Source organism: Sordaria macrospora, chromosome 6, assembly GCF_033870435.1.
Source record: "Sordaria macrospora chromosome 6, complete sequence".
Classification (NCBI taxonomy): Eukaryota; Fungi; Ascomycota; class Sordariomycetes; order Sordariales; family Sordariaceae; genus Sordaria; species Sordaria macrospora.
Window position 1 is genome coordinate 2,214,765 of NC_089376.1, and position 26,932 is coordinate 2,241,696.

Consider the following 26,932-nt stretch of genomic DNA (forward strand, 5'->3'; position numbering starts at 1 on the left):
TTTTTTCAGGGGAGCCGAGCATTTGCATGGATTGGATTCAGGAACGCTCAACGCTTGGCAAGAATTAAGTGGAGTTTCTGTATCATTGCGCCGCCATGGATTCGAGATTCGACGATTCGTTGGATTCTGGACCCGCCTGGCCCCGCTTATTCCGTCTTGGTGCAGGGTTCGGGCAGGGACCCGGGGACACTCACTGCATGGCTGCCCCCATGTAGACCATGGCATAACGGCATCTTTTGACTTGGCACCGAGCTTGAATCGAGAGTTTCAGACCAAAGATCGACAGGTGCATACATTTACATGGTCAAAGTATCCTGCGCGCCTGTCCTGACTGGCTTCTTGCACAATCCGTTTCATATCGACCGTAGCTCTAGCTGTTGTCGTGTAGGTATGCATTTACTATCGCCGAGCGCAACACTTCTTCTCCCCAAAATCCGGCCATGCTCATCCTATGCTTACTTAACCTTACTGTATCAGTCCACCACATCTTCAAACTCGCTTCAGAGAACAGCGTAAGCTGACACATAGCTCACGCTGAAGTCGCTTTGCCTCTCAACCAGGTTACTTCGCTGATACTGGATAAACTGAAACTTCCCCTTACTTCCCCCGGACTGATCGCCGCCCAAAAACTCCTCCAAGGCTGCCAATACAACTCCAATAGGGTGTCTGCCACAGACCGTGTTATGGGTCCCTTTGAGAGTGCTGTAGTACTCACTGTGGTCGCCAGTCTTGATCGCGTCGATTACCATATCATCGAGTGCCTTGATGACCTCGTGGATAGGCACGTCTGCGTCTCTCGGTTCCGTTCCATCCACTTTGTTCTCGAAGATCGGCTGGATCTTGAGAGTCGCCCACTGTGCGTCCTGGTCACGAACGAGGCCTTTGTATAATTGGGGCCGATATCGGTAATTCTTCCCCCAATGACAAAAGTCAGATGAGATGATGAATGCGTTCTTGGGGTCTGCCAGATATGGTGCAAGGAGCGCGCCAATGGTTTCCTCTCCGTCTGCAGACAGGTCTCCCACCAAGATCGGCACGATGGGCGGGAACTGGCTACTGTCGCTTCCGAGCGTCTGCTCAAGTCTCTTCCACAGGTAGGGCAGGTGCATCTCCAGACAATGCTCCTGGATTTCATAATCTGCTGGGATCGTGGAGAACTTTTTGGTTTTCATCAACTCGTCAATGGCCTCGCCATCCACGGCCAGATCGCCAAAAGGGCTGCTGTATTTTCCGAACGCCGATAGGGCGCAGCCCTTTAGATAGAAGGTATGTGATGGACCGAGGAGGAAGACACGCTTCACGTTTGCGAGGTCGAGGACTTTGTAGGCCCATGCAGCACATGGCCCAGAGTACGAGTAGCCAGCATGCCTGTTGACGGCCGGTTAGCTTTTGCAAAAAGCATACGAGCTGGTGGATCATTGATGGGGAGCCTGACGGAGCAATAATCACACGAGCACCTGGGATGGGGAGGTCCTTCCCGTCCAGCTTGTTTGGGACACGACTCATATACTCGTCGAGCTGGAAGGATAGCCGGGCAGCACTACCCAGGTACCAGGAGCCAGCATGGCTAGCCGGTCGCGTTTCTTGGGAGTCCGCCATGTTCGACCGAGGTCCGCAAGCCTCTTGGGGTCTGCTGTAGGAGTATGATACGGGAACGGCTTGTACACAAAACCAACGAGAGATCAATGCGAAAGAGTGTGGTTGGTAGGCAGTTCACGATCCCTACTCGCAAAGACGCCCGGAATATGTGTGGTGAAAACTATCATCGCCAGGAGGAAAGCGCAATGGGTAGGTATTTATCAGTTCTACCAGTGCCCCGCATTGTCGGCAGGATGACGTCCTCTGTAAACACAGAGGTGCGCTTACACGGGAGAGCTAAGGCTGTTAAGCACGCTAAGAAAATAGGCATACCAGGTATCCACCTAACAGAGGCAGGATGCGGGGTTTATTGTGTAGTCGGACAGTTAGGCGAGGCAGGTCAATAGGCATGCATAACCCGTCGCGTGATCTTGTGATCTCCGGTGTTTACAATGGAAAACAAAAGCCGTCGATATCTTCGTTTATTTGGCTCTGCTGGGGCTTATACTCTACCCAAGCCCAAGCGGAAGTCACATGCCACGGACATTACTTCCTCTTCTCCTTCAATATCTCCGTTCCGTGGAAAGGGCTACCATATTCCTAAGGTAGCCTGTCCGTTCGGCACGATGGTGTTGGTATACCCCATTCCATAGGTATCCTTCTTGCACCGTGCCACCGAGCTCATCGGCTGTGTAGATTGATCCTCGTCCGGCCATATATCAAGTGGTGTTTTCCATGCCGGATTCTCGATTATCCTCGCGGTTTATTGCTGTAGCAGCACGGAAACTATTGCTGCCTTGTAGTTGAGAGTATCCTTTCAAGGTATGTGCCGCCGCGTGGTCCCGTCAGACTTGACAAGCCATCCGCTCGCAAGCATATAAGCAAAAAAAAGAGAAAACGTAGAATATACCAAAACACGAACAGAATTTTCGCCAAATGCGCCCACAGCCAGCAATCATCAAGACCCTGGAGAACGCCTTATCCAAACCCATTTGAAGACAGTGGTATCTTTACATCCTTTCCCATGCTGATAACCTGATGGGACCATTACAGGCCTTTAGCCAACCCAGACTCTTCTCTCAGCACAAGCCAAACATCTCCTGTGTTCTCCCAAATTGCTGATGGAACAACTGAAACAAACCATCTTCCCACAAGCTTCGCATTGAGATAAGCTACTGTCGTATTCGTCGTTCCCTTGTTCATATCCGGAGCCGTCCTGGGTAGTAGAAATATCCATCATATCGACGTCGTGGTCACCTCCTCCTTCTCTTCTTCTCTTGACATGGCTGTTCCCACTGCTACCATTACTGTTCCCACTCGGCCCTGCCCCACAGTCCTCGCAGCTTGTAGGAGTATCTAGAAGGATGTTGCCAGAGTTGTCCGATGATGTTGCAGGAAAAATGTGGGAGGAACTTGTCGTGACTGGGGCAGCAGGGAGGTTCCAGAAGCTGTGAAGTGATCGCTGTTGACCGCGACTGGCTTGCTGTTGCTTTTGGGGTGTGACAGTCGGCCTTACGGCGTTGACAGTGCTTAGTTGCTGCTGCTGGTGGGGTTTCAAGGCTGGGCTTGCGGCTTGGTGTTGTTCGTGGTGTTGCTGCTGTTGTTGCTGCTGTTGGGCTGCATACAGCAAGCTCAGGGTCCGTTCTGGAACCGCGTCGAGTAAGCGTTAGTCCCGTGTCCGATGGAGGGAGAGAAGAACTGGGCAGACGCACGATGAACTTCTTCCTCAGAAGGCCGGTTGTTGCGGTACCGCTTCATGGTGCGGCTATGAAGATGGGATGGCGTGGATAAAGGAATAGTAGAAAATGACTTCTGGCTGTTGATGACAGAAGCAATTGCGCTCAGGTCGAAGCCATGGTCGTTGGATGTTCCGGCTGATGGGGACGGCAAAGTTGAGCTCAAGGAGAGGTCAGACTCTGATCGTTTGCGCTTGAGGAACATGTCGCAAAGCGGCGTTGATCTGAGGACAGAATACAGAGCAAGTTGGAGAAATATATGATTGGCAATGGCCAGTTGCCAGTTTTCCCCCCCCCCCAAGAAAAATTTAAAAAAAGTTTGTCGGCTTGTGACGTGGTTTGTAAGTTGTTTGGAGCACTACAGTTGAAAGTTGAAGTAGAAAATCAGGAAGTCAAAGCCACCTTACGCGACCCATCGCGATCGGTAAGTGGTCCGAGGTGGTGTTCAAATAAGGAAACGTTGAGCCTTGGCAGTGCAGTGTTGATGTCACAGTCCCTGCCACAAATAAACGCCCCGCAGATTTTTTCCCCGCAACAAAGGCCAAAACTCAACATCGTCACTTAAATATTTGTGATGGCAGCCTTGCAGTTGTGCCTCTCGACTGCCATCACAATTATATAAGACTGCTTGAGCGACCGAATTGCCAGCTTCGGTTACTTGTATCCTTTTGGAACATAGCCTAGTGATGTAGTGGTCCGCTAGCGCCGTGACAATATTCAACCTCTTAGCAAAAAATAATCATAGATATATTTAGTCTATCAATAGATAAATCAAAATGCGATTGAGGAAAAGAAACTCTGTTTACTTATTATTGTTTGTAGTTGAGTAATTGGAATGTAAATTTTAAGTTGCATTAAGATAAAAGTTATAGTGGACTTATCTCTTTAATTAGTTTTCCTGCTATTTTTTCTTCCACTGGGGTGAGTAACCAATGAAGTTGTATAAGCACTAAAGTGCAACTATTTAGCAATTTCACGCTACATTTTCGGTATCTTAGTAGTGCGTTATAACTGTCACGGCACGTAGATCTCGAGAGCAGTGCACACGAATAATCTAACGAATGTAATAAATAATTAACTTTGAGAAATACAAGAAGGAAGGGAAAGTGCTGCCTCTAGCTGGCATAGTTAAATATAGAAATAAAGTAGGTCTAGGGATGAAAAGAATGGACTGTCACGTGAATAAATGTACCTAATCAGAATGTATAGATCTTAGCCATGATAATAACTCTTAACAAAAGCACTAACTATTAAGAGTTGCAGCTCTTAAATATTTTTGTAGGCTGAGGAAAAAAAAGTAGTAAGAAAGCCAGTTATATCAAAGATTGACATTGGCTATATAGTGTGCATTCCGAGTTCTGCCTTGCAAGCAGAACATCGTCCTATCTTTTGTAGGTTTAGCCGTCTGGGTATATGCACCCCAGCCTGTCATAAGTTAAGAAGATAGCACTCTTTAGTAGATTAAAATCAGAGTTAGTATTGTAGTTGAACTTTGCAGCTCGAATTCTCAACCTCTTCATATGATAATAATATATAACTCTCTTTATTAATGAATACTAATATATACATATCCAGACCTTATTTAAAATGCTGATATCTTTTTAAGGTAGCTGTTTTATTCGCTTATAGAAGTGTTAAGTGTCATGGGGCTGGCGCCTAGGGGTGTTTGCCTGGCTTGAACTCTATGAAAGCCAGGCCTGCCCTCTGACTGGGTGCACTCCTGGGGTATGCCGCACGAACCACATTTTCGACCTTGGCGTTTCTAGCACCTTCGATATACGCACCTCTCTTGTGTATTTAGCTGTAAGCTCCATGCCATACTGGCACAGACTTCCCTTTTCCTCTTTGTCGAATATTATCACTTTCACCAAGGCCTACCTGTGTGTATACCTCGTAGAACCCTTACATTGAGTTTAGGCTTTTTAAGATATGAAAAAAAGAACGCTGTTTTTTTTGTTTTTTTTTGAAACGCTCATTCCTTCCACCAGCTTTATCGTGGGCTCAAAAGTGATATAGAAAATCCGCACCAAAAGTCGTAGTCTATGGGCTCACTCCAAAGCGAGGAAGGAGCGGCGGTTCTGTCTATAGCAGTCTAAATGCAGTTAATTATAAAGCCCGAAATCCTAAAAAGGTAATTCGCAATTTAAGCTAAACTCAAATAGCTACTTTTAGTATTTGCAGCTGAGTATTTCTCTAACAAAAAGATTTACTACAATTATACAGGTTGTAAAATGCTTACTTTAATTTTGCAGTTATTTTAGTACTATATATATATTGATCTAATATTTAATAGTAAAGAAAATTTGAAAAACATGCTATGACGATATGGACCCCGCAACTCTGACATATTATTAGATTAGATAAGAAAGACGATAAAGGCTGGCAGAATCTGAGCTTATCTTATATGAGGATGCATTCTAGAGCCCAGCTCTCAATCTCTCCCTCTTTGCTTCTTTAGCTTCAGTTATTTATTCATTTGTACCCAACTACGCGATACGGAACTACGTGAGCTGGTGCATCGTAACAGATGCTAATTTTCATTAAAATGCAACTAGACCGTAATTTCAAAGTGTGACGAACGGCAGTCTGATCTGCCTAAGTGAGATAGCTGAAGGTAGTAACTATCAGGGTCGTTCAGTGAATCCGAAAGGCTCACAACAAGTATGCTTGTTGATACTGGTTTCAATGATAGTGATCAATGTTTGTTGACTTGTTACGAACTTAAGTGACACAAAGGACGACCAGACCATTGGGACCTGGCTGCCCCATCTCGGACAAACAACACAGCCTATCAGGGACGACATGGGATACAATGGCACATGCAGGCGCTCACAGGCGCAGTGGCTCACCGTGAGCCAACACTCATTAGATAAACCTATGGGGCTCGACAGAGCATCCGGAAACAGATATCTCGCAGAAGGACGAGCAGGTATAAAGGGACTACAGGAGAACTCAGATTGTCAGATAGTTCGACAGTAGTCAACACATACAATAGATCATTATCACCGAGACCAGTATTACGAACATACTTGTTGTGAACCTTTTGGCTTCACCGAACAGCACTGATAGTCTTTACCTTCAACTATCCCATTTAGGCAGATCAGACTGCCGTTCGTCACATGACTACTGTCGAACTATCTGACAATCTAAGTTCTCCAGCAGTCCCTAGTCCCTTTATATCTCCTCGCCCTCTGCGAGATATCTGTCTCCGGCTACTCACAATCCGTGAGTCCCATGACTATCTGGTAACCGTTGACTCGTCCGGTGAGCCTAGCTTGACTGGTGAGTCCTTGTCTGCCCACAAGTTCCTCCTCTGCTGTGGTTACACTGCCCAGCCTTCACGTGGCTGCAGTGTCCCGGTGGCTTGGTTGACCCGTGCTTAAGTTCGTAATACAAAGACGAAAATGACCAAGTCTGCAATAGGAATAATAAAGAGACATTAGGAGCATTAAAAGCAATAGAAGCAATGAAGAAACATTGAGAGCAATGAGGAGATGTTGAAAACATTGGAAGCAATGGGGGCAATAAAAATAATGGAAACAATAAGAAGACATTGGGAGCATTGGGAACAATAGGAGCAATAGAAGCAATAGAAACAATAAAAAGACATTGGGAGCATTAGGAGCAATGGGAACAATAGAAATTAATAGGAAACGTACTTCAAAAGTATAATATTCAAAATACGAACTCCATAGGCGTTTCACTGTCTTCTGTGGGCATATCCGGCTTCGCCCAAGGAAAGATTATGTTTTATAGCGCCTACTGTATGGTAATAAATCCTGCACTTGCGACCTTCATTTAAGATAAACTCTATAAGAGTTACTTAGGGTTCAGAGAACACTACGTACTTCTATACCTCTATCTTTTTCTTAAAGCTCAACGTGACCAAACAGCTAACAAAAGAAAAGCATGTATGTATTCTGGACAGAGTTACAGTCCGAGACAAGTACTCACGCCGTTATTTCTATAGGAACTTTAACTTGTTTAGTCGTAGAGTTTCTGTGGGCGGAAGGGACAAAGCCCCAGTTTACAGTCTTAAAAGTCTTCCCAGTCGTTACATGCAGCACACATCATCGACTCCGAGTTCATTAAGCTCTCCAGAGTAAAAACTCTCATTTGAATCGATCATGAATTTGCTCATGCTTCTCAAACCAAAGCGTACACTGGGAATTGTCAGTAACCAGAATGGCAATGGAGACCAAGTGTATTCGACGCTGTCCGGTTATCTATTTACCCTCTACTCTCGACTATACGGTCCATATTTACGCCCGTCATTATCATGTTGAGCCCGCGGTGGGTCATGAGTGCACGTTGTCTATCCAACAACGTGCCCCATGCCAAGGACCACAGAGCCTTCAACCATTTACGAAGATTCCCAAGTCCGCCTCCCATGGCCTTCGCTAGCCCGGCTAGGGCCATTTTCAGGTCGAATCTTCAGGACCAGGTAGCTATTGTGGCTGTCCCGACGCTACTTGGCCCGGAACTGCGCAGATCTGCCGTGGGCGTAGTGGTTGGCCAACGCCTTGTGTGCATTTCCTGCCGACTTCTCGGTCAGACATACTGACGAGGGGGGAAACTTTCCACATAGCTTCACCAGAAGAGAAGGTGCCTTGTTATTCTCTCATCCATTGTCGCTCTGCGCGCTGTATCGTCTGTGTCAGTTCGTCGGCATCTTCTTCATGGCTGAACTGCAGCCTACCAGTGAGAAGTGTCAAGGATTCGTAGCTGTTTGGGGAGTTGAACTCGGTACGAAGGTGGTGGCGTGATGGATGTGTAAGATACAACGATTTGCGGATAGAGCGCTAACAGGTCTTCGATATGCTTAAGATGATATATTGACCATATTGTACGGGCACCCGTTGACAGAAGAACAACAAAGGAATGATATATCGGTACTGGAAGGATGGCCGCCCCGCGTTCTTCAAGGCCATCTTATCTCCTTGTGCCGCAAACCCTAATATCCAGAATCATCCGTCCTTTTCCAAACCGCGGGCCAGGCTTGCTTTTGATTAAGGAGTCCAGACACAACATTCATCCAAAACAAAGCCTCTTCTGTTTCGGGTCGGGTGTAGTAGCTTGTCGCCCTCTCTTTTTCTCCTTGGACTTCTTGTGTTCCATCTTCGAGGATTTGGACTCTGGGGACGGCATGGCAGCTCCCTCCTGTATGGTCTCCCGGATTGCTTGTCGCGAGAGACATAGGTCAATATGGTCGTTGAAACGCCTTTCTTCTGCTGCCTGCGGCCTGTTGCAAATTGGGCAATCCCACCACTCTTGCTCTGCAACAGGGGGCTCTCGCTCAGTCCCATCCCTGTGGGGAGCAACCTGACTGGGTGAGTCCGGTCCCAGTAGTTTTGTTTCTGCTTTTTTCTGGACCCTTTGCTCTTCAGATACGGCTGATATTCCCGTGGGCCATTTCCCCCATTCACCGCCATCTACGTCTGGCGTTTTCTTCGCTGAAGTGGTCTCGGAGCCTTCCGATCTATCAGCCCACGACTTTAGGCCGAAAAAGGCCATTGTGTCTGGTTTCTTCGTAGTGACAAGATGCCTACATCTCAGACCCATCAGCCGCAACTTCATGCCTGGGATTTCCTGCTCTAGTTTTGTAAGCATCGGAAGCGCGTAATTGTACAGGTCCGCAGCAAGGTATACAGCCCGGGGAAGAACAACCTGGCGGGTGAGGACCTCGAACGTGTGAAGCTTCACTTTGAGGCACAGAGTTCGGCCCTTGCATTCGGCCCGGCGCAAATCTTGTTCGAGATCCTCTGCCGTCCGACACAGCTTGCTTCGGAGCTCTGTCGGGTCACTCATGTCACGAAAAGTGCCCTCGGTGCCGACGCTCTTGCGCTCATATGTCTCTGCTGGCTTCACGCACGTGCGACCTAAGCCCAGATAACAGTGAATAAGGAATTCAAAGGCTTTCTCTCCAAAAAGCTGACGAAGGTACTGCCTGTTGGGGTGAATATCCCCCAGTGTATGAATTCCCACTGCGGCAAGCTCGCGCTCGAAGACGCGCCCGATGCCGTTCACCTTGCGAGATGGAAGGTCCCGCATAAACTCCATGATAGCGGCACGTTCGCTGGGCAAGACGTATTGCCCGTTTGGTTTGTTCATATTGGAGCAGATCTTGGCGAGCCTTGTATTTGCAGCGATGCCCGCAGAAACAGGGATGCCCGTCTTTTCATGGATTTCGCTCCGCATTTTGGACACGGCATCGGCGGCGGTCATGGTATGTCGCGTACAATAATCGGTGATGTTGAGATAGGCCTCGTCTATGCTTGCGCTCTCAAAATTGGGATCGTACTCGGCTATGATTTCGCGCACTTCCCCGGCCTTTGCTGTGTACTTGTCGAAATTAATCGGGAGCAAAATCAGGTCGGGACAGAGCTTCTTGGCGACGAAACCTGCCATGCCACTGCGACAGCCGTACTTGCGAGCGATATAGTTGCAAGTGGTTAGGACCCCTCCGCCGACGGCGAAAGGCAGGTCCTTCAATTCAGGGTAATCCAAGAGTTCGACGGATGCGTAGAAAGAATCACAATCGATATGAACTATGTGCTGGGATAGATCCCGCGAGAGCTCCAATTGTTTTTCAAGGTTATCGGCAACTCGAAGCTCATGGCCAAGGTCAAGTTTCTCCAGCTGGCGTTTCTTGCTAAGAATCTGGTCGATCTTGGCTGTAAGACTCTTGTCCCTGGCCTCCTCGCGGTTGAAGAACTTGGAACCTCTGGAGACTGAGTAGATGATCTCGGACACCTTGGACTGGTCAACGCTATCTTGCCCAGCCTTCAGCAGCGAAGGCCCCAGGAGGCTGTACTTGAGTGAAGCAGCTGCATCCTCGCTGTTTTCCTCAGGGTTGTTTCGTAGAGGTGACAAATTCTTTGTGGATCCGCTAGGGTCGTCTGTATCGGCTGCGCTCGTCTCTGGCTGTGCTGTTGTGGTCATGGTGTAGAGATAGTGCTGCGTGAGCAGTAGCGGAGACTCTGGCAATGATGGCGCATTTCAAGGGTTGAGCGTGACAGGTCAAACGGTGCCTCTCCGATACAGCTTGCGGGGGGATCTGGCGCTGTGCGAGTAAAAACAAAACCAATCGGCGGCGTATTGGATGAGACAATCGCGCATGAGCAGTTTTAACAATGAAGATCACGCAGGTGCAATCTTGGTAAACTGGAAAGAGACGGGACGGAGGGGAGGTAAGCAAGGAGGCACGGTTGGTTAGGTTACGTCGGAGGCTTCAAGTCAATAAGCGACGCGCTGGGTGGGCACCGAACCTCCGAACGTCGCGTTAGCAGCCACCAAATCACGAGACCTCCTGCGTGGCCCCCCTTTTTTCATTTACAACTGGGGTTAGGGTTGACTGCCAATAGTATCGGCGTGACAGCGTTCTGGTACCTCCAACGAACAAGTGCACTCAGCAAAGTTGCTTCCAAGTGCAAACAAGTTGCCCCAGACTTTTATACAAAAACTCGATATCGCACTGCCGGTATGAATTGCGTCACCTATCACTATTTCAGGAGAGAAATTTTCGCCAGCAATCATACCGACAAGAAAAAAAAAGCATACTAGCCCTCATTAAACCCAACGCCACGAATAGTAACGCTCCGTCGAAGCCGATGATCCTCCTCTTCTTCGTCGTGCATCTCGTCTCCGGGAAGACGGACCGCTCGATCAAGTGCCACTGGCAGGTTTCTATGCCGTCCCCTTAACATGACAGCGCAAAGAACCACCTTCGAAGCAGTATGCCATCCCCCAGAAAAACTGTAGTTGGCGTTGGGGAGCCCAACGCTAATTCCAACGCAGCCGTAAGCAGAGACCACTTCAAATATCACGTTAAACACGCTGAAAGTGACCGGGTCGGCCAAGAAGTTGCTTGTCTCGATCGTAACGATAACAAGGACCGCGACCCCCAGCCACCACATATCGTGCGCCAACTGTCCCTGGATTTGTTGCTATTGGGCAAGTCATTATGAGGCCAGTCCTTCGTCAGGTCGGGGAGATCACCAAAACTTACACCAATGAAGCTGATGCGGGAATTAGCCGCGGGGTTTGTCGAAGGGGTGCGCACACCAACCCCATGCCAAGTGAAAGTATGGTGAAAGACTCGACCGATGGCTGACGTCCCGCTGTGGCTAAGTTGACGAGCAAGGCCTGTTACCCCAGAGGGCCCATGTGAACCAGATTCGATATCTGACGGTACCGGGTCACCAGAGTAGATACCCAGCGAGCGTTCCTCGTACACATTTGTGTGCCTCAGGGTTATAACCACAGGAAAGCACGAAATGTACATCATGATGGTATACAGCACCTGGACGCCAATGTACAACGAAGGGATAGCGATCACGTAGAACCCTCCAGAACGTACAGCTATCCACACGGTCAGCTTTTGTTTAGTGCGACATTGACCGAGCAGGAAAGACCCAACACAAAGCTTACCAACTGCTTGGAAGAGACCGTCAATAACTCGCGAGCCTTTTGAGAGCGACTCAACGGCGGGGTTGCCGATGTTCAAAAGCTCGAAAGCGACCCAGTCGACGCTGTTGAGGAGGATAAGCATGAAAACCAGCCACCAAGTCTGTCTCTGTGGAAACAGGTTTGTGTATACTCGGCGGGGATAGTCAAGGATGAACTGCAATGTTTCTTTCAGTTCATGGAACTCGGTCTCGCCGGTCGCTACGGCCAAGACCTGTAGGAGGCCCCACAGAATCAGCCGGAGAAATATGGGAAATGCGGTGTTTCCGGCCAGGATGAGCAATCCCATGGTGACCAGAACATAATACGAGTCTTGGAATGGTATCATGTTGAGGTCAAGAAGGGACATTCCCGAATTGTTGAAGGCCGAGGCGCCGTTGAAGATCCCAAGCCACCACGGATTGATGCCGTTTCTGAGGGGCGGCTCAGGGCGGTGGTGGTTGATCCAGGCGCCCAACGCAATGCAGCCGATGAGCTGCCAAAGAAAGAAATAGAGCGGTATGACAACCGCCAAAACCCTCAGAGCACGGTACTCGCAACCTCCAAGCACACGGCGCTCCTCCCGGGAGAGATCGTGGAACTGTGCGTTTCTGCCTGCCGCGCGAGCGAAAAGACTGCGCACGCTGAACTCGCCCTTCTCGTTCCTTTCGGGTTCCATAGGCTCATGCCTATGAGAGCCGATCCTGCGGGTCGCATTGTTCAAACTTCCAAGATATCCGTATTGCGCCGCCGTAGAAATGCCAGTTGGTGGGTGTTTCTCGGGGCTTGAATGTGGCGATTCGGCGAATGCGATATGTGCAAGCGTGGGGGAACATTGCGACTCGTTCTTGTCAGAAAACCCGGTGGTTCCAGTGCATTGGGTGTGATGTTCGTGAACATTCAGGATTGGATCATCAAGATTGACAGGACTCGATGTTGATTTGCCGACCACATCAGGGGTGTCGTTGATGGCCGGCGATGGAATGACATTCAGCGACCGTCTTCCCTGGGACGGCATGAACCTCAAGCGTGAGAGGCTGCCTAAACTCGGCCTGTTGGCCCTTCGAAGCCGATCGGCGCGGACCACGTCCTTGAAGCGCGTCTCAAAGACATGTTTGCGGGCTAGGACGGTCCAGATAGAAACCCAGATGGCACTGCCGAATATGATGAGAAGAAAAAGCAAGATCTGCTGCCATGTTGTCATCTCACTTAAGTTGACAGTATTCAGTCCAGTCTCAGTGGCAGCACTCACGACCAAGAATAAGCTATCTGGGTAGCTGATGCTATGGGCCGGATTGGACGAGGCCCAGAAGATGAGTGAGGCGAACATGCAGACGACGATGAAGTAGGCATAGTGAATGCTGATGAAGTTGACGGGAGGCAACATGGCACGAAGCCTCGAGGAGGCGCTCTCGTTTCCGGCACTATGAGCCATGATGGTGAGAAGTTGGCTGGTGAAGCGGAAATACACGGATAACTAAATATTCCCACTCGATGTAAGAGCGAAGCTTGGTGACTGCGAGATTCGGCCGGTGGAGGAAGGCGTTGAAAGCAGGTTGACCACATGACTGAGTTTTAGCGGTGCGCAATCATCAATGAGCAGCATGTCGTCAACTCTTGATGTTGCAAAAGCCGCATATAAACCAAAACAGGTAAGTGAAGCGAGAGAGACTTTGGATATAGGTGATGGTGCGAAAGCGGTGGCTTCGTGATCCCGTCCCTGCTCCGTCTGGGTCAGCGTTTTACCGATTGGGTTTGCCGCTTCTTTCTGCAAGCAAGCAACAGCAGCCCCGAACAAAGCTGCAAATGTCTGTCTGTTTGACCAAGCGCTTTGTGTGAGCGGGCTGAAAGGCTTGATGCCGCAGCGATGCTTCTGGACCTACAGTCCCCCCTCGCCTGCAGAGTGTATCCGTGCATGTTAGTATTGCACCACTTAAAATGTATGATAATCCAGTTGCTCGGGTTAAAAGGACAAGCCTTGTTTTCAGACTCACAGCCTGCGTCGGCCCAGCGATGTTTTCCTTCGCCGCACAAAACTTCTGGAATTGAGCACTTCACCAGAAGTGTTTACTACCAAGCAACACCAAGTGGAAGGTGCAGTCAAGGTAGCAATGAGTAAGATGAGAGCGTTTATGCGATTGCGGTGTCGGATCGCGTCCGCTGGAGGACTTTACCCCAGACGTGCAGCGGCTGTCGCTGTCAGGGAAGAGTTTGTCACGAGTCAGTTCACAAATTGCGGTCATCACTCACTCGGCGAAAAACCTAACCCTAGGATATGGTAAGAACGACTTACTGTACATAGACACCGCCTTGACCCTATAGACACCCAGCCATGATGTACGGGACTTTTGCACACCAACTGAAGCTCACCATTATCAGAGTCTCGTGGCAAAACCATGTCGCCGGCATTTTTACGTGAAGGGCCGAAGGACGACTTTACAAGCCTGCCTCCCTCGAGTTGATGGTAGATGCTGTGTGTAGACCAACCCTTGTTTTTCCGGCCGAACGTGAAGGCACCGTGCCTGAAATGCCGTGCCCTCGAAGGTTCGGGAGGCAACTTTGGTAGACTGGCGACATCAACAAATACACGCGCACGATGGTAAGAAACCCTGCAGCACGTCAAACTAACGGCAGGTGCATGTGGCTGGTTCTACAACTACGTTGTTACGTACATATATACCGTAGAATCGAACATGATAAAGTTGATGCGTCTCAGAGCTCGTTATGTTCCTGGAGATCATCAGTGTCGGCCACAACCGTCTTGACGGCTTCGGCAGCTCCGCTAACCACGCTGGCCACCTTCTCGGCAACATTGGCAGAAGCCTGCTCGACCTTCTCCTCGACCTTCTCGGTAGCCTCCGCAATCTTCTCTCCAGCCTTGTCGGTGGCATCAGCAGCCTTTTCATCAACCGTGGAAGCAGCCTCCTCGGCCTTCTCGGCGGCCTTCTTGTAAACGATGGATTCGGGCTTGGGGACACCGTCAATGCCCACCAACTCGGTCTCGAAAACCAGGGTGGAACCGGCCGGGATGGGACCGATGGAACGCTGGCCATAGCCGTAACTGGGAGGAACCGTCAATGTCCGCTTCTCGCCGATGCACATGTCGACGAGGCCTTCGTCCCATCTATCGGATCGAATGGGTTAGCACCGCCTTGTTTCTGGTTTTTACAGCGATCAAGTGTCAACCAACCCCTTGATAACCTGACCACCGCCGAGCTTGAAGCTGAAGGGTGACCCGCGGTCATAGCCTGGAGCAGTCACGGATGTTAGCATTGCTCGAAGCGCAGAACACATTGACGGCCTGGTGGCAGAGTGACTTGCTGGCATCAAACTGCTGGCCGTTGGATTGGAGGGTGCCGCGGTAATGGACGTTGATCTTGTCGCCCTTGCGAGTCTTGCGAGCGCACTCGACGGGAACTGTAACGTCGATGCCCAGCTCTTCAGAGGCTAGGACGCCAACAGTGGCGGAGGCCAGCAGCGACAGAGACAGCAAAATGGACTTCATGATTGCGGCTTGGCGATTTTGAATTGGGCGTACTCGGGGTTGGGTATCTGCGAAAGGGAAGAATAATGAGAAAGGGGCAGACTCGAAACGTGGATTGCGGACTCTGGAAAGACAATGGAAGGTCGTCGGGTTGAACTGTAGGAGCTTGAGTACCTAGTTGGACACCTGGCTCAATGGATGCTCCCCTCTCACCTAGTGAGCTAGGCCAGCAATTGGAAGCCAAGCGGTTGTGTTACCTACAGTTGAGCCAGGTACCTACGTCTACCTACCAGATGATACCTTGCGGCAGGCAATCAATTAGTGGGGTCATGACGACATCTCTTCCGACCCCTGACCATTTGCTGGGCGAGTAACAAGCAAGACTGTATGAGCGAGCTGGGTACCTCATTGTAGGTATGTACTCGTAGAGGTACGTTGCGCATCGCCTAAACATTCTTCAGCTCGCACCCCTCCGCCTACCTCTACTCTTCATCATAGTATGAGCGCCATGGACATGGTTTTGACCCCAAGGCCAAAAGTCAAAGATTGATGAACTCTTCCGTGGCTGAGCCGTCAATTGCCCGGGCCATCCAGACAGAGGGAGGCAGGGAGGGCAGACTGAGATGCTTGACCGAGGACGCCCTGCAATCTGCCTCTTGTGCTTCACCTACCGGTACTTAGGTACTCTCCGGCATTGCCTCCATCTCACCGAAAATTTGCAGCGTCCCCCTTTCTGCCTCGTACGCATCACCACCGCTTCTACTCTTTCACACGGCTTTCACGCACGAAGGACCAGTGTCCCGTCTGTCGGTCTGTCCTACCAAGGCTGAAAAGAAGGCATTCGGCCTACAGCACAAAAGGGACAAAAGTGCGAGAACCCATGAGTCATGTCGCCGGCATCTTTTAACACACAAGGCAGCCCAGGCAGCAATCTGGACATCGGTCGCCCCTTGGTCTGTTAGGCCAACGTAGGACTTTTTGTTACGATTTACGAGCCGTGATGCCTGCGAAGCGACGCAAATTGGCGAGCAATGGTTATCTGCCATGAAATCGCTTCATGCCTCCTTTGGTAAGCTCTTCTGTCTCCGTGCTGCTTGGTCTTCGTCAACTGACAAGCGGAAGGTCCTGCTTCTCTTTGCCAATACGGCAATTTGGGCTTTGGTGCAAGCTACCCTGGCCTCAATCTTCGCCGTCCAGAATCAACCCCTTGCGAGTGCCTGACCATGGGCCTGGTTGTTTAGTTTGCGGTCCTTGACGGCCTGGTTGCTGCTTTGCTGCTGTCGTCATGCTTTGCTGGAAAGAGGGCTCGGTGACCACCAGCTGCGCCATCTGGATCTACCTACCTTCCTCTCCCCTTGACTTGAACCTCCAAGCGGCCGGATTGAGTCATTCTGTTTCGTTCTATGGTGCTTTCCAGCAGTCAAATGGAAATGAAGGCCAGTGCCTACCATTCCGCCTAGGACTCACCGAGGCAGTGCTGCGTACAGCTAGTCCCCTGGCAAAGCAATGCTGAGTCTGCTTCGCTCTGTCTCATGAGCTCCAGATCGTCAAATTCAAGTAGAGAACAGAACACCAAGTCTATATAAGCTCTCTATCATATCACTGTGGTCCTTACCACTTTTGACCCATCCCTGTCCCAACAAAAAAGTGCTTTCGAGCCTCTACAAGTTGATCGCATCTTCTCAGCAACGCTTCTCCTTTTCCAACCACCACAGCACGCCCAAGCAGCTTCCTATCCGGCCAACAAAATGGGTGGCAACCAAGAAAAGTCTTCCTACCATAGCTCACGCACCACATCACCGTCATCGTCCAGCAACTCAAGGTCCTCGTCGAATGTCTCTTACAGGGATGGTACTGCAAGTATGTGCACTTTCAGCTTTTCAGTCGGCATCATAGATTGCGTGTGCTAACTTCTGTGCAAGAAAACCATAGTGTCACTGCCAAAAGGAAGGACAAGGTCGTTGTTATCAACCACCACCAAGCGAATCCGGCCAAAGACGAGCCTCGGGCATCGGATTATTATCACGGCAGATAACGGCGTCTGCCTTTGCCCTAGGGTATACATCTGCGGAATATCGCTTGGTGCCCGTTACCCAACATACAGGATAATGTACGATATTGTTTTGTGGCACTACTAGACGTGGGATTGTATTTGGATTGCAGGATTTTATTATGTCGACTGAAGTTTCCTGTTTTGGGTAGGAGGTAGTGCAGAGCATTGGATAAAGGATGTTTGACAGCCAGGCTGTTAAAGGGATATCTCCAGGTTTAATGGTGGACGATAAACTTGTTGCATCTTTAGTTATTCCATTGTTCTCTGAATCAGTGCTCATTGCACTGTACCAACGCTTTCATTCCAGTTTGTGGTTATGTGCTACTCTGTCCCGCTGTTTGATCTTCAAAGTCCTATTGTTGCCGAAGAAGTAACAAAACTTATACAAAACAACATGGTCTGGCTTGAATGAGCATATAATTTATCAATTCTACGAGATATAGACGCTACGTAGTGAGATGAACTACAGTATTCACCCTGAGAGCTACTTTAAGATTGTCTGCGTTTATTTTATCGCGTCGGGTCTTGAATATAGGAGAAAGATATATAGAGTAGAGGTCATCCCGTCGCCGTGGGGAGAGGCGCTCATCGCGATCCAACTAGCTCACTAAATAGATCATGTGGTCCAATCAAGACTTGTTGTTTGGTGATTTGTGTCGGACTATTCAGCAATTCTTCATAAACGGCAGAAAACATCATGCTGTGGGTGTTGATTAAGCACCGCCTTCTCTTTTCGCATATTCTTCTTCAATAGCCTCCTGGTACTTTTCTTCCGGCGAGCGTGGGTCTTCATGAAGCACTCCTTCCTTGATCAATGACTCCGGTGAGGGCCGGTGGGCGATTTTTTCGTTCAGAGAATCAGCACGCATATGCTTTTCGAGCTGGTATCGGGGCAAAGATAGGATGTCAGCACGGTCCTTGGACAAATCAGCCTTGACAAGATAACATTACCTCTTTCTGCTGTGCTATGAGCCCCGGAGCTGCATTTGATGCCGGAAGAATGTTTTCTGTATCGTGGCAGTTGTTGGCAGATTAGTGAACCTTGTTCAACATACGTGCAACTATGCGTTCGGTTGCTTGAACATGGGGCAGAAGATCATACTCTTCACCAGTTCTTGGCGCACCGGGCGATGTTTCAGATGCTGTTCGAGAGAGTTCTTGCGCTGGGGGTCAGGACGGCTAGGAGAGATGGGAGTCTCGTCGATAGCGGGAGCTTGGTTGGCATTGTCGCTCGAGTCGGCCATGGTGTTGAATATGGGCTAATTACACTCGAGATTCGACGATTGACTGTGGCCGTCAAGTTTCAGAAATCAATTTCTTGGGTGTAGTAGAACGAAGGCGTCAAGGTCAGGCTTGACGACAGATGATGATGATGATGATGATGATGATGATGATGATGATGATGATGATGGAAGACCACTTTATATAGTAGGACGCCCCGCCTATAGTATGGAAGGGACCTAGCACAAGACACTCAAAACAGGTGATGCTTTGGTAACAGCAAGCTAAGTTCTAGTTCCTCGCTTCCATGGAGCTAGGAGCCAGTTCGTCCTCGTCTCCCACATGGATTGCGGCACGTAGACAACCATGTACCTACCTAGGTAGTTGTACGGTGTCACATACACCGGCCTCGGCCTAGTGTTTATGATTGGATCTCCCAGGGCCCCCTCGCTCTCACCTCTATACTGTACCCAGCTAGCTAGGTATCTGCCTGAGCTACCTCACCCCGCACCTGCAATGTATGCCCAATACGTACTTACTATGTACAACGCGCACGGGACGCCACTGGTATGTACCTCATACCTGGATTACAAACGGGTGCAGTATTTCTACGTCCACTACTGTACAGGCAGGGGGCACCGAGGTGTTCGATTGTCTATTCAAAACCATAGCGGTTCGAGCCCGATGATAATCAACAATGTCGCTCTTTGAGCTGGGAGGGGACTAGGTTTCATGGGCGGATAGGTTAGTAGCTGGTGGGTGTCAACGCAACCACTAGGTACATCTTCGATACAGCTTGCATAAGAACTGGGGAGAGAGAGACTCGAGTCTGAACTGACATACTAGAACTAGGCAGGAGCGGAAACCACCGGTGCAAACGTCCACTGCAACGATAAGTGGACAAACATTGGCGTACACGTAGTTGTACCTCCCTCCCACCCAACCCAAAAATGGATCGTCGAATCCATGGATTGACGGGTTGAGGTTGCTTAGAGCTATGACCCCACCTTGTCTCTGCCCCAGTACCGACTTATCTACCTCTCCTGGGCTCTGCCCCGACCACCATCCTCATTCATTTCGCCGGCAGGATCCAATCTCATCTCAAGCACCTTCATTTTCCTGGCCTATCTCGCGCTGCAGGTGCGTTCTATAACTCTAGAACTAGGCCACCTTCTCCACATCCACCTACGGCCTTTCAACGCCCAAACCTGCGAACTTATCCGTAGGTCATGCTATGCCTAAACCAGGTTCGAATGATTCCGTGTGGCCAGTTGCACCCACATACCATGTCTTGAGGTTGCCTTGATACAACCAGTCTCCCGGCCTTGCTGCTTGCTATTTTTTGTTCACGTTTCGAGTGCTGCGGCTTCAGCTACCATGGGCCAAGTACTGTCAGAGGAGAAGCCGGCCCCCCTATCCCACGAAGAGATCGTCAAGGAACTGGTGAGTTTTGTTCGATGCCGCTGAACCGCCGACCGCGAATTCTGTCGTTGGACCAAGCTAATCTACCCACAGGCCAACATATTTGCAGAAAAGTGCTTTACATCTCTTGAGCTGTACTCGCTGAAGCAAGTCTTCAAGAGCCTGGCCGACCATGAGCAGCGTGTAGGCTATCTCAAAGAGGGCACCGTTGCGAAATATCTCAAAGTTCCCGGCATTCTCGACGTCTCTGCTGTGCTCTTTCAGATGGCATCCTACATTGCGGCCTTTCCTTTTCTGGAGGATGCCCCCGCCGTATTGGGCCTGGAGCAGATGGTCATAGTGATCACTCTCGTGACTGACAGATATCGGCGCGTGTTGGGAAAGCGGGCTGCTGATAAAACCAAGTTGCTATTCAAGAGCCTGGCCGTTTACGATCGCAAATTTGCGAAACCGGCTGTCGACACGCCCAGTCACTCGAAGAACGCAAGAGAACAAATCGGAAGTGATGGACAAGGGCTCGACAATGACGAACTGGTACTTGCTGCATTCGATGCTCTGGGCCATGTGGGTTCTAAGAAACAGCAGAATATGCCCGCCGCTCACGGGGCTATGATACCGGGGGACAATTTTCGGAAACTCATCATGCTCCTCCTTCTCGTCGCACCACTCGATGGCCAGGACAGTTTGGACTCTGATCCCGATCGCGTGACCGGGGCCGGACTACAAAGTCTGAGGACAGCAGCCGAGTCTATTCTGGCGGCCTTCCTTGACGTGGAGCAAAACCCAGGCATCGAATATCACCGCTTCAACAAGGTCATAGCCGGCTGCCTGCCCTTTCTCTTCCAAGGACTCGCCCCCCTTTTTGAGCATTTTCTTTTCTCAAAGGAACTCGACTTTCACAAAGGCAAGGGTGATACGTTCAGGTCCCCAGTTATGCCTCCCGAACCCAGGCAACCGCTATTGCAAGACACCGGGTCCATCATGAATGCAAGTATCCTATCACAAATGTCCTTCTTCATCCCCGGTTCATTTCTATTCCGACGAATACGCCTCCTATACGCCGGAGATCTAGACGGATTCAGCATGGGCAGTTTCGAGACGAAAGTATTCAACTGGAGAGCGCCGACGATCCTGCTTGTTAGCGGAACGCGCTTACTGGATGAGTCTGACCATCACAGCAACGGATCAGTGCCGGCTTTCTGGGCCTCTTTGCCCCCGAGACGTTTTCCCCCCGGCAGCTCTGGCGAAGGTGAGCGACTCGCCTTCGGGGTCTACATCTTCGAGCCCTGGAAACTCACTCATAGGGAGTGCTTTGGTGGAGAGGAAACAATTTTATTCCAGCTCGAACCGATACATGACCTCTTTCGAGCATCGCCACTAAACAAGGATTATGTCTCGTTCACCAGACCCTCAGCCTCAACGAGCCATGCCGGGGTATCATTCGGGTGTCCACCGCCCAAGCCTAGCCAAGCATATCGCCGGTCAGGCATGATCCCACTTGGGCCCGTGTCTCTGATGTTAGATGGCAGCTTCGAGTATGGCTGCTTCACCCATGATTATGCTTCAAGCGGAGGGGCGTTTCAGACGAGCATGGTCAGAGAGTATAATTTCCAAGAGCGTTTTGACATTGAAAGCGTGGAGGTCTGGGGCTGCGGCGGGGACGAGGAAGCAAGGCACCAAGCAGAACAATGGGCGTGGGAAGCAAGAGAAGCTGAAGCTAGAAGGAGAATCAACCTGGGGACGGGCGACATTGAAGCCGACAGAGCATTACTAGAGATGGCCGGGCTTGTAGGGAGCAACAGGAGTGGCGGTAGCATGGCATAAATAGTTGGCCATAGGAAGCTTCACTAACCAAGGTGCGATCGTTATGCCTCTTTTACCGCATAAACATATTAATACCAACAAAGCATTGGGGAGAGTGGCAGACCGAAACCTTTGCGGGTGCCAAACAATGTCGTCTCCGACCGTCCTTTCATATCGTACATCATTCGCAAACACATACCTGACTGGCCGCCTTCCGTCACGTTTATATTCGGCCTAATTCTTATCCCGCGACGACCCATCGGCTCCCTTGGAGCCCCCAAGCCAAGTAGGTAGTGCCTCGCGGACACCTGCGGCGTGGGACTTGGTGGGATCCTCGGGCGCTACGTTTCCGGCTAGATTGCTGGCCTTGTCCTTGGCACCAGCATAGGCGGCCTGGGCTTGAGCGGCGACGCCATCGGGAGCGCCAGCAGCCGAGTCGCGCTCTGCCTTCTTCTTCCTCCTCTTCTCGAGTCTCTCCTGCAGGGCCTTGTCCTCGGCATCGCGCACCTCAAGCTCCCTAATCCACTTCTGACGCTTCTCTTCGGCGTCCTGCTGTTCCTTCAGCTTCCACAGCTCCTTCTGCTTTTGGCGATCGGCAGCGTAGTACCAGCTGCCGGCGACCATCGCGACGACGGTAAAGGCCTGGGCGGCAACACGGGCGCGGAACATGCGCTGAACCTGCTGGTGGTCACCGCGGCGCATGGCACGGTAGGCGCCCGTGAAGGCCGCGACGGTGGCGATACAACCGATGGGGATCAAGGGCTCCTCGCGGAGACGGCGGGACACCTTTTGGAAGCCATTTTCGTTGTAAAAGTCACTGTTTGGGAACGAAAACAGGCGAGGCCTCGTCAGCATCGGGTGCTTGTGGCATGTAACGGTGTGGAAATACAGCGCCCAGAAGGGTAAAGCAAGGCGACTCGACTCACGCGTTATCGTCAAAGGAGGAGGGGAGAGGCCTAGAGGAAAGGCCGGGTGGGGCTGAGCCTTGGTTGTTCGTAGAATCGGGCATGTCGACGGGATGTCTGGCAGTCGGGCTCTGTTCTAGGAAGTGGGAGCTGCGGTAAGGGTAGACTTGGCGGGCGATTCGCAGAGACGGGCGGGACTGATTCGGCTATGAAGCGACGGGAGACGGAGACGGGCGGGCAATGGCGATGACGATAGGCGATGGGCGACAGTGCCTGCTACATGATGGAATGGATAGATCCAAAACGGCGAAAAAGGTCGAGGCACCCCACAACTCCCGCCCGGGCCCGGCCCCGCAACCAAGACCGTACAGGTACCTCGAATACCTCTGGTGTACATGCTCACTATCACTTACACCCTGATTTCCTCGCGCAACATGCACAGCGAGTCAGCGACATCACTGAAAAGGCAGCAGCAGTGTTTTGGTTTAGGAAACATTGGTTATTGTTGTCTGGCAGGTACCGTGGTACATCAGCATCTTCTTCACTCTTGGGAAGCCCCTCTTATGTTGGGTTCCAGCAGCAGCCTGGGCAGGGAATATCGAACAGCACCTCCTTCAAGACGATCTCTTCCTGTGGGATGAGGCAATAAAATCCGCCAATAACTCTGAGGTGTTCCCGCCTCAAGTACTTTCCCGTAACCGCTGCCAAGCTAACTGCAGCAAACTAGGTACCTACCGCACCTATGTACACTGGTGTAGTGTACAGGAGCTGGACAGTGGGGCCCACTCCGGGCGACGCCTGACAAAAATAGTGCGGACGGGGTTCATGGGAGGTTTATGACTTTCCCTGACTCTTTGAGCTTAAACGCTGGCACCGACACCGGCACTGCGTTTGGTTCACTTCTTTTTCTGAAACAACTTTCACATCTCTACTCTCCATTGTTGGAGGCACACCGTAAAATGGATTCAACACAAGGTGCAGAGCCGCTGCTCGTCAACGGTGCTTCGCTGCACGTAGTTAACGGTGTCAATGGCGAGAGGCCGGCGAGTCCTCCTTCAGTTGGCAACCTCGCACTGACCGAGTACAGCGCGCAGCCATCGCCGCCATCGGAGGATGCCACGACCAGCAAGATGAAGGACATTGTTCCTGATGAGTTCCTGCTTCCGAACGGTCACGTAGATGTAAGTTCAGCATCTGGACATTCCTCCTGTTTCATTCTCATTTTCCGACAGCGAGTCTGGCTCATGGCCCTTTCTGCCGGGTGACTCATCGCTCCTTTATGGGACAAGACCTGTGCTAACCCACAAACAGTACCTGCGCCTCATCATCACCTCTTTCCCTCGTGTCCGGGAAGTCTGCAGTGAGGTGCCTCTAACCCGGGCTGTCAACCTGAGCAACCGCCTCGAGTGCAACGTCCTCCTTAAGCGTGAAGATGAACAGCCCGTTTTTAGCTTTAAGCTTCGTGGCGCCTACAACAAGATGGCCCATCTCGACCCCAAGGAGTCCTGGAAGGGTGTGGTCTGCTGCAGTGCCGGCAACCACGCCCAAGGAGTAGCATACTCCGCCCGCAAGTTGAAGATCCCCGCTACTGTCATCATGCCCAAGGGCACCCCCAGCATCAAGCATCTCAACGTTTCCCGCATGGGGAGCCACGTCGTTCTCCATGGCGCCGATTTCGACGAAGCAAAGGAGGAGTGTGCGCGAAGGGCCAAGTCGGACGGCCTCATCAACATCCCCCCTTTCGACGACCCGTATGTAATCGCCGGGCAAGGCACCATCGGCATGGAGATCTTGTCACAGACCAATTTGCAGAAGCTGCAGGCCATCTTCTGTGCTGTTGGCGGCGGTGGATTGATTGCGGGTGTTGGTGTCTACGTGAAGCGCATCGCCCCCCATGTCAAAATCATCGGCGTCGAGACCTATGACGCGGACGCCATGACCCAGTCACTCGCCAAGGGTGAGCGTGTCCTTCTCAAAGATGTTGGTTTGTTTGCCGATGGTGCCGCCGTCAAGACGGTTGGTGAGGAGACCTTCCGGATCTGCCAAGAGGTCGTTGACGAGATGGTCCACGTCACCACCGACGAGGCTTGTGCCGCCATCAGAGACATGTTCGAAGACACGCGCTCCATCATAGAGCCCGCCGGCGCGCTGGCCGTTGCCGGACTCAAGAAGTGGGTTGCTGCCAACCCATCCGCTGACCCCACCCGGTCCGTCGTTGCCATCACATCCGGTGCAAACATGGACTTTGATCGCCTGGGCTTCGTCTCCGCGCGTGCCAAGTACGGTGAGGGCAAAGAGGCCCTTCTCTCTGTTAATATCCCCGAACGCCCTGGCGCTTTTGCTGAGTTGGTCAACGCTATCATGCCACATGCCATCACCGAGTTCAGCTACCGATATGCTACTGAATCCGAGGCAAACGTCATGGTTGGCATTTCGCTCGCAGACTCCGGCAGCCGCCGGGCAGAGCAACTACAGGCCATCATCGGCCGTATCAGGCAGTCTAGTGACATGGACGTAACAGATCTGTCCGCTGACGAGCTTGCCAAGAGCCATCTTCGGTACATGGTTGGCGGCCGCTCGAGCGTGCCCAACGAAAGACTTTATACTTTCCGCTTTCCCGAGCGGCCAGGCGCCCTCGAGCGTTTCTTGCGTCTCTTGAGACCTAAGTACAACATTAGCCTCTTCCAATATCGAAACTACGGCGGAGATATTGGCCAGGTATTGACAGGTATTCAGTGTCCTGACGAGGAAGTTACCGAACTCCAAAGCTTCTTGAAAGAGATCGGATACCCATGGCAAGACTGTACAGATTCGCCTGTTTTCAAGACATTCTTACGAACTTGATCTACACTGGGTGGAAAACATAGGAGAGAAGGAACAGCGTGTTTCATATGTACGTACTTGAATTAGCTTCAAGTTTGACACATACCTGCGAATGATAAGGCAGGTCGACGGAAGCAGGACCTAGCGATATAAATATTATGGGCATTGGTAGATATAAAAGAATAGAGAGAACACAAACCTTCGTAGCGTATACTACAGTTGAGGTGTTTCTTTTCTGTGATATTTTTGTAGAATAGTAAATATACAAGGGTTCATCATAGAAGGATCAGATTAGTTCATAAGAGGGATCTGCCCCCGCAAATATGTTCGTAGTTATAACTAAGAATAGAAGGATAAGCGGTTAGAGACCAAACAACGGACTTAAAACAAATCTAAGCTTTGCCCCAGAACTTGTGATGGCAGCCTTGCAGTTGTGCCTCTCGACTGCCATCACAACTATATAAGACCACTTGAGCGACTGAATTGCCACCTTCGGTTACTTGTATCCTTTTGGAACATAGCCTAGTGATATAGTGGTCCGCCAGCGCCGTGACAGAACTAACCAATTTCCAGTCAATATACTTCGTAATTTTACATTCTTTCTTGGAAATATTCACCTCCAAATCGGCTCCTTACAAAAGGATAGAACTTCAGAAAAGGAAAAAAAAGATTATTTCACTTTCTGAATAACTTAGTGGTTAATAATTACAATGTAAGAATTTCACTTAGTGTTTGCAAATACTACCTCCAAAGGCTAAACTTATACTTATTTATTTTTTAAGTAACGTTCTTGTTACTCTATTGATGTAGTTTTACTCTCAACTCTCCCCCAAATAATTTTTCTTGGCACCCGCTGTTAGTCGGTTGTTAGCGGCGAAGCCAAGAACTACCCTTTTTTGGTGCCTTTGGGTGCCTTAGGGCTATCAATGGCTTAACCCACCATTTCGACCTTCGGCGGAGGGATTCTGGGAGTTGACCTCCGTCTACGACAACGCCGGTAGCTCTCGAAGCCGAGCTCTTCGACTATATCTACTACTCGGGGAAGATAAAGGGGCGCCGAGGATAGTACCGTTCACCGGGCACAAGCCGCATCGAATGACAACCACCTCGAAAACTCTGCCTTAGGATGCCGCTTGCCGGACCCAAAACGGCTGGGCCGCATTCTAATTGCTATATCTTCCTCGATCCTCAATGATATCGACAACCACATCGACTATCTCCTTTTCAACTAAGGGAGGACGGCGGACCAATTTTGGAGGTTTCTCCCCTTGAGGTTTCCCTCCAACGGCGTTGACCTCTATTACTTCAAATCAGCTACGGGATTTGTGGGAGTCCGTGGACGGGCGCGGACAGGAGGGCTCAGCCCGAGCAGCAAATGCTGATTGGGGCCCCTAACTAAGGTATCTCTTTTCGGGGGCAACGAATTTATCTGGCTTTAAGCCGTGGTTTGCGCTCTACTTTT

General features: G+C 50.6%; 10 protein-coding genes across 10 annotated transcripts; 3 read left to right on the forward strand and 7 right to left on the reverse strand.

Annotated features, from left to right (window-relative positions):
- Window positions 1-78: 78 nt before the first annotated feature.
- Window positions 79-1,772, reverse strand: SMAC4_07390 (uncharacterized protein). Its single transcript, XM_003345052.2, has 2 exons — window positions 1,436-1,772; window positions 79-1,368 (listed from the first exon to the last, which is right to left on the reverse strand). The coding sequence occupies exons 1-2, from the start codon at window positions 1,597-1,599 to the stop codon at window positions 501-503; spliced, it is 1,032 nt and encodes a 343-aa protein (XP_003345100.1). The 5' UTR covers window positions 1,600-1,772; the 3' UTR covers window positions 79-500.
- A 399-nt stretch (window positions 1,773-2,171) lies between these two features.
- SMAC4_12616 (uncharacterized protein) lies at window positions 2,172-3,605 on the reverse strand. The gene is made up of 2 exons (XM_003345051.2): window positions 3,291-3,605; window positions 2,172-3,222 (listed from the first exon to the last, which is right to left on the reverse strand). Exons 1-2 carry the CDS (start codon window positions 3,517-3,519, stop codon window positions 2,636-2,638), a joined length of 816 nt encoding a protein of 271 aa, XP_003345099.1. The 5' UTR covers window positions 3,520-3,605; the 3' UTR covers window positions 2,172-2,635.
- Window positions 3,606-8,345: 4,740 nt separating this feature from the next.
- SMAC4_07389 (uncharacterized protein) lies at window positions 8,346-10,256 on the reverse strand (the record flags this gene model as incomplete). The annotated part of the gene is made up of 1 exon (XM_003345050.1): window positions 8,346-10,256. One exon carries the CDS (start codon window positions 10,254-10,256, stop codon window positions 8,346-8,348), a length of 1,911 nt encoding a protein of 636 aa, XP_003345098.1.
- A 617-nt stretch (window positions 10,257-10,873) lies between these two features.
- On the reverse strand, window positions 10,874-13,194 carry SMAC4_07388 (uncharacterized protein; the record flags this gene model as incomplete). Its single annotated transcript, XM_003345049.1, has 3 exons — window positions 10,874-11,260; window positions 11,323-11,675; window positions 11,745-13,194. The coding sequence occupies 3 exons, from the start codon at window positions 13,192-13,194 to the stop codon at window positions 10,874-10,876; spliced, it is 2,190 nt and encodes a 729-aa protein (XP_003345097.1).
- Window positions 13,195-14,371: 1,177 nt separating this feature from the next.
- Window positions 14,372-15,464, reverse strand: SMAC4_07387 (uncharacterized protein). The gene is made up of 3 exons (XM_066090619.1): window positions 15,081-15,464; window positions 14,950-15,007; window positions 14,372-14,883 (listed from the first exon to the last, which is right to left on the reverse strand). Exons 1-3 carry the CDS (start codon window positions 15,262-15,264, stop codon window positions 14,472-14,474), a joined length of 654 nt encoding a protein of 217 aa, XP_065947493.1. The 5' UTR covers window positions 15,265-15,464; the 3' UTR covers window positions 14,372-14,471.
- A 234-nt stretch (window positions 15,465-15,698) lies between these two features.
- Window positions 15,699-17,588, forward strand: SMAC4_12717 (uncharacterized protein). The gene is made up of 4 exons (XM_024655892.2): window positions 15,699-16,111; window positions 16,163-16,312; window positions 16,366-17,103; window positions 17,166-17,588. The coding sequence occupies exons 3-4, from the start codon at window positions 17,077-17,079 to the stop codon at window positions 17,379-17,381; spliced, it is 243 nt and encodes an 80-aa protein (XP_024511048.2). The 5' UTR covers window positions 15,699-16,111; window positions 16,163-16,312; window positions 16,366-17,076; the 3' UTR covers window positions 17,382-17,588.
- An 11-nt stretch (window positions 17,589-17,599) lies between these two features.
- Window positions 17,600-18,682, reverse strand: SMAC4_07386 (uncharacterized protein). The gene is made up of 3 exons (XM_024655894.2): window positions 18,399-18,682; window positions 18,248-18,303; window positions 17,600-18,177 (listed from the first exon to the last, which is right to left on the reverse strand). Exons 1-3 carry the CDS (start codon window positions 18,538-18,540, stop codon window positions 18,010-18,012), a joined length of 366 nt encoding a protein of 121 aa, XP_024511049.1. The 5' UTR covers window positions 18,541-18,682; the 3' UTR covers window positions 17,600-18,009.
- A 315-nt stretch (window positions 18,683-18,997) lies between these two features.
- On the forward strand, window positions 18,998-21,763 carry SMAC4_07385 (uncharacterized protein; the record flags this gene model as incomplete). Its single annotated transcript, XM_003345046.2, has 2 exons — window positions 18,998-19,960; window positions 20,033-21,763. Exons 1-2 carry the CDS (start codon window positions 19,895-19,897, stop codon window positions 21,761-21,763), a joined length of 1,797 nt encoding a protein of 598 aa, XP_003345094.2. The 5' UTR covers window positions 18,998-19,894.
- A 213-nt stretch (window positions 21,764-21,976) lies between these two features.
- On the reverse strand, window positions 21,977-22,885 carry SMAC4_07384 (uncharacterized protein; the record flags this gene model as incomplete). Its single annotated transcript, XM_003345045.2, has 2 exons — window positions 22,669-22,885; window positions 21,977-22,559 (listed from the first exon to the last, which is right to left on the reverse strand). The coding sequence occupies exons 1-2, from the start codon at window positions 22,749-22,751 to the stop codon at window positions 21,977-21,979; spliced, it is 666 nt and encodes a 221-aa protein (XP_003345093.1). The 5' UTR covers window positions 22,752-22,885.
- Window positions 22,886-23,483: 598 nt separating this feature from the next.
- On the forward strand, window positions 23,484-25,642 carry SMAC4_07383 (uncharacterized protein; the record flags this gene model as incomplete). The annotated part of the gene is made up of 2 exons (XM_003345044.2): window positions 23,484-23,828; window positions 23,959-25,642. 2 exons carry the CDS (start codon window positions 23,484-23,486, stop codon window positions 25,489-25,491), a joined length of 1,878 nt encoding a protein of 625 aa, XP_003345092.2. The 3' UTR covers window positions 25,492-25,642.
- Between the last annotated feature and the right edge of the window lie 1,290 nt (window positions 25,643-26,932).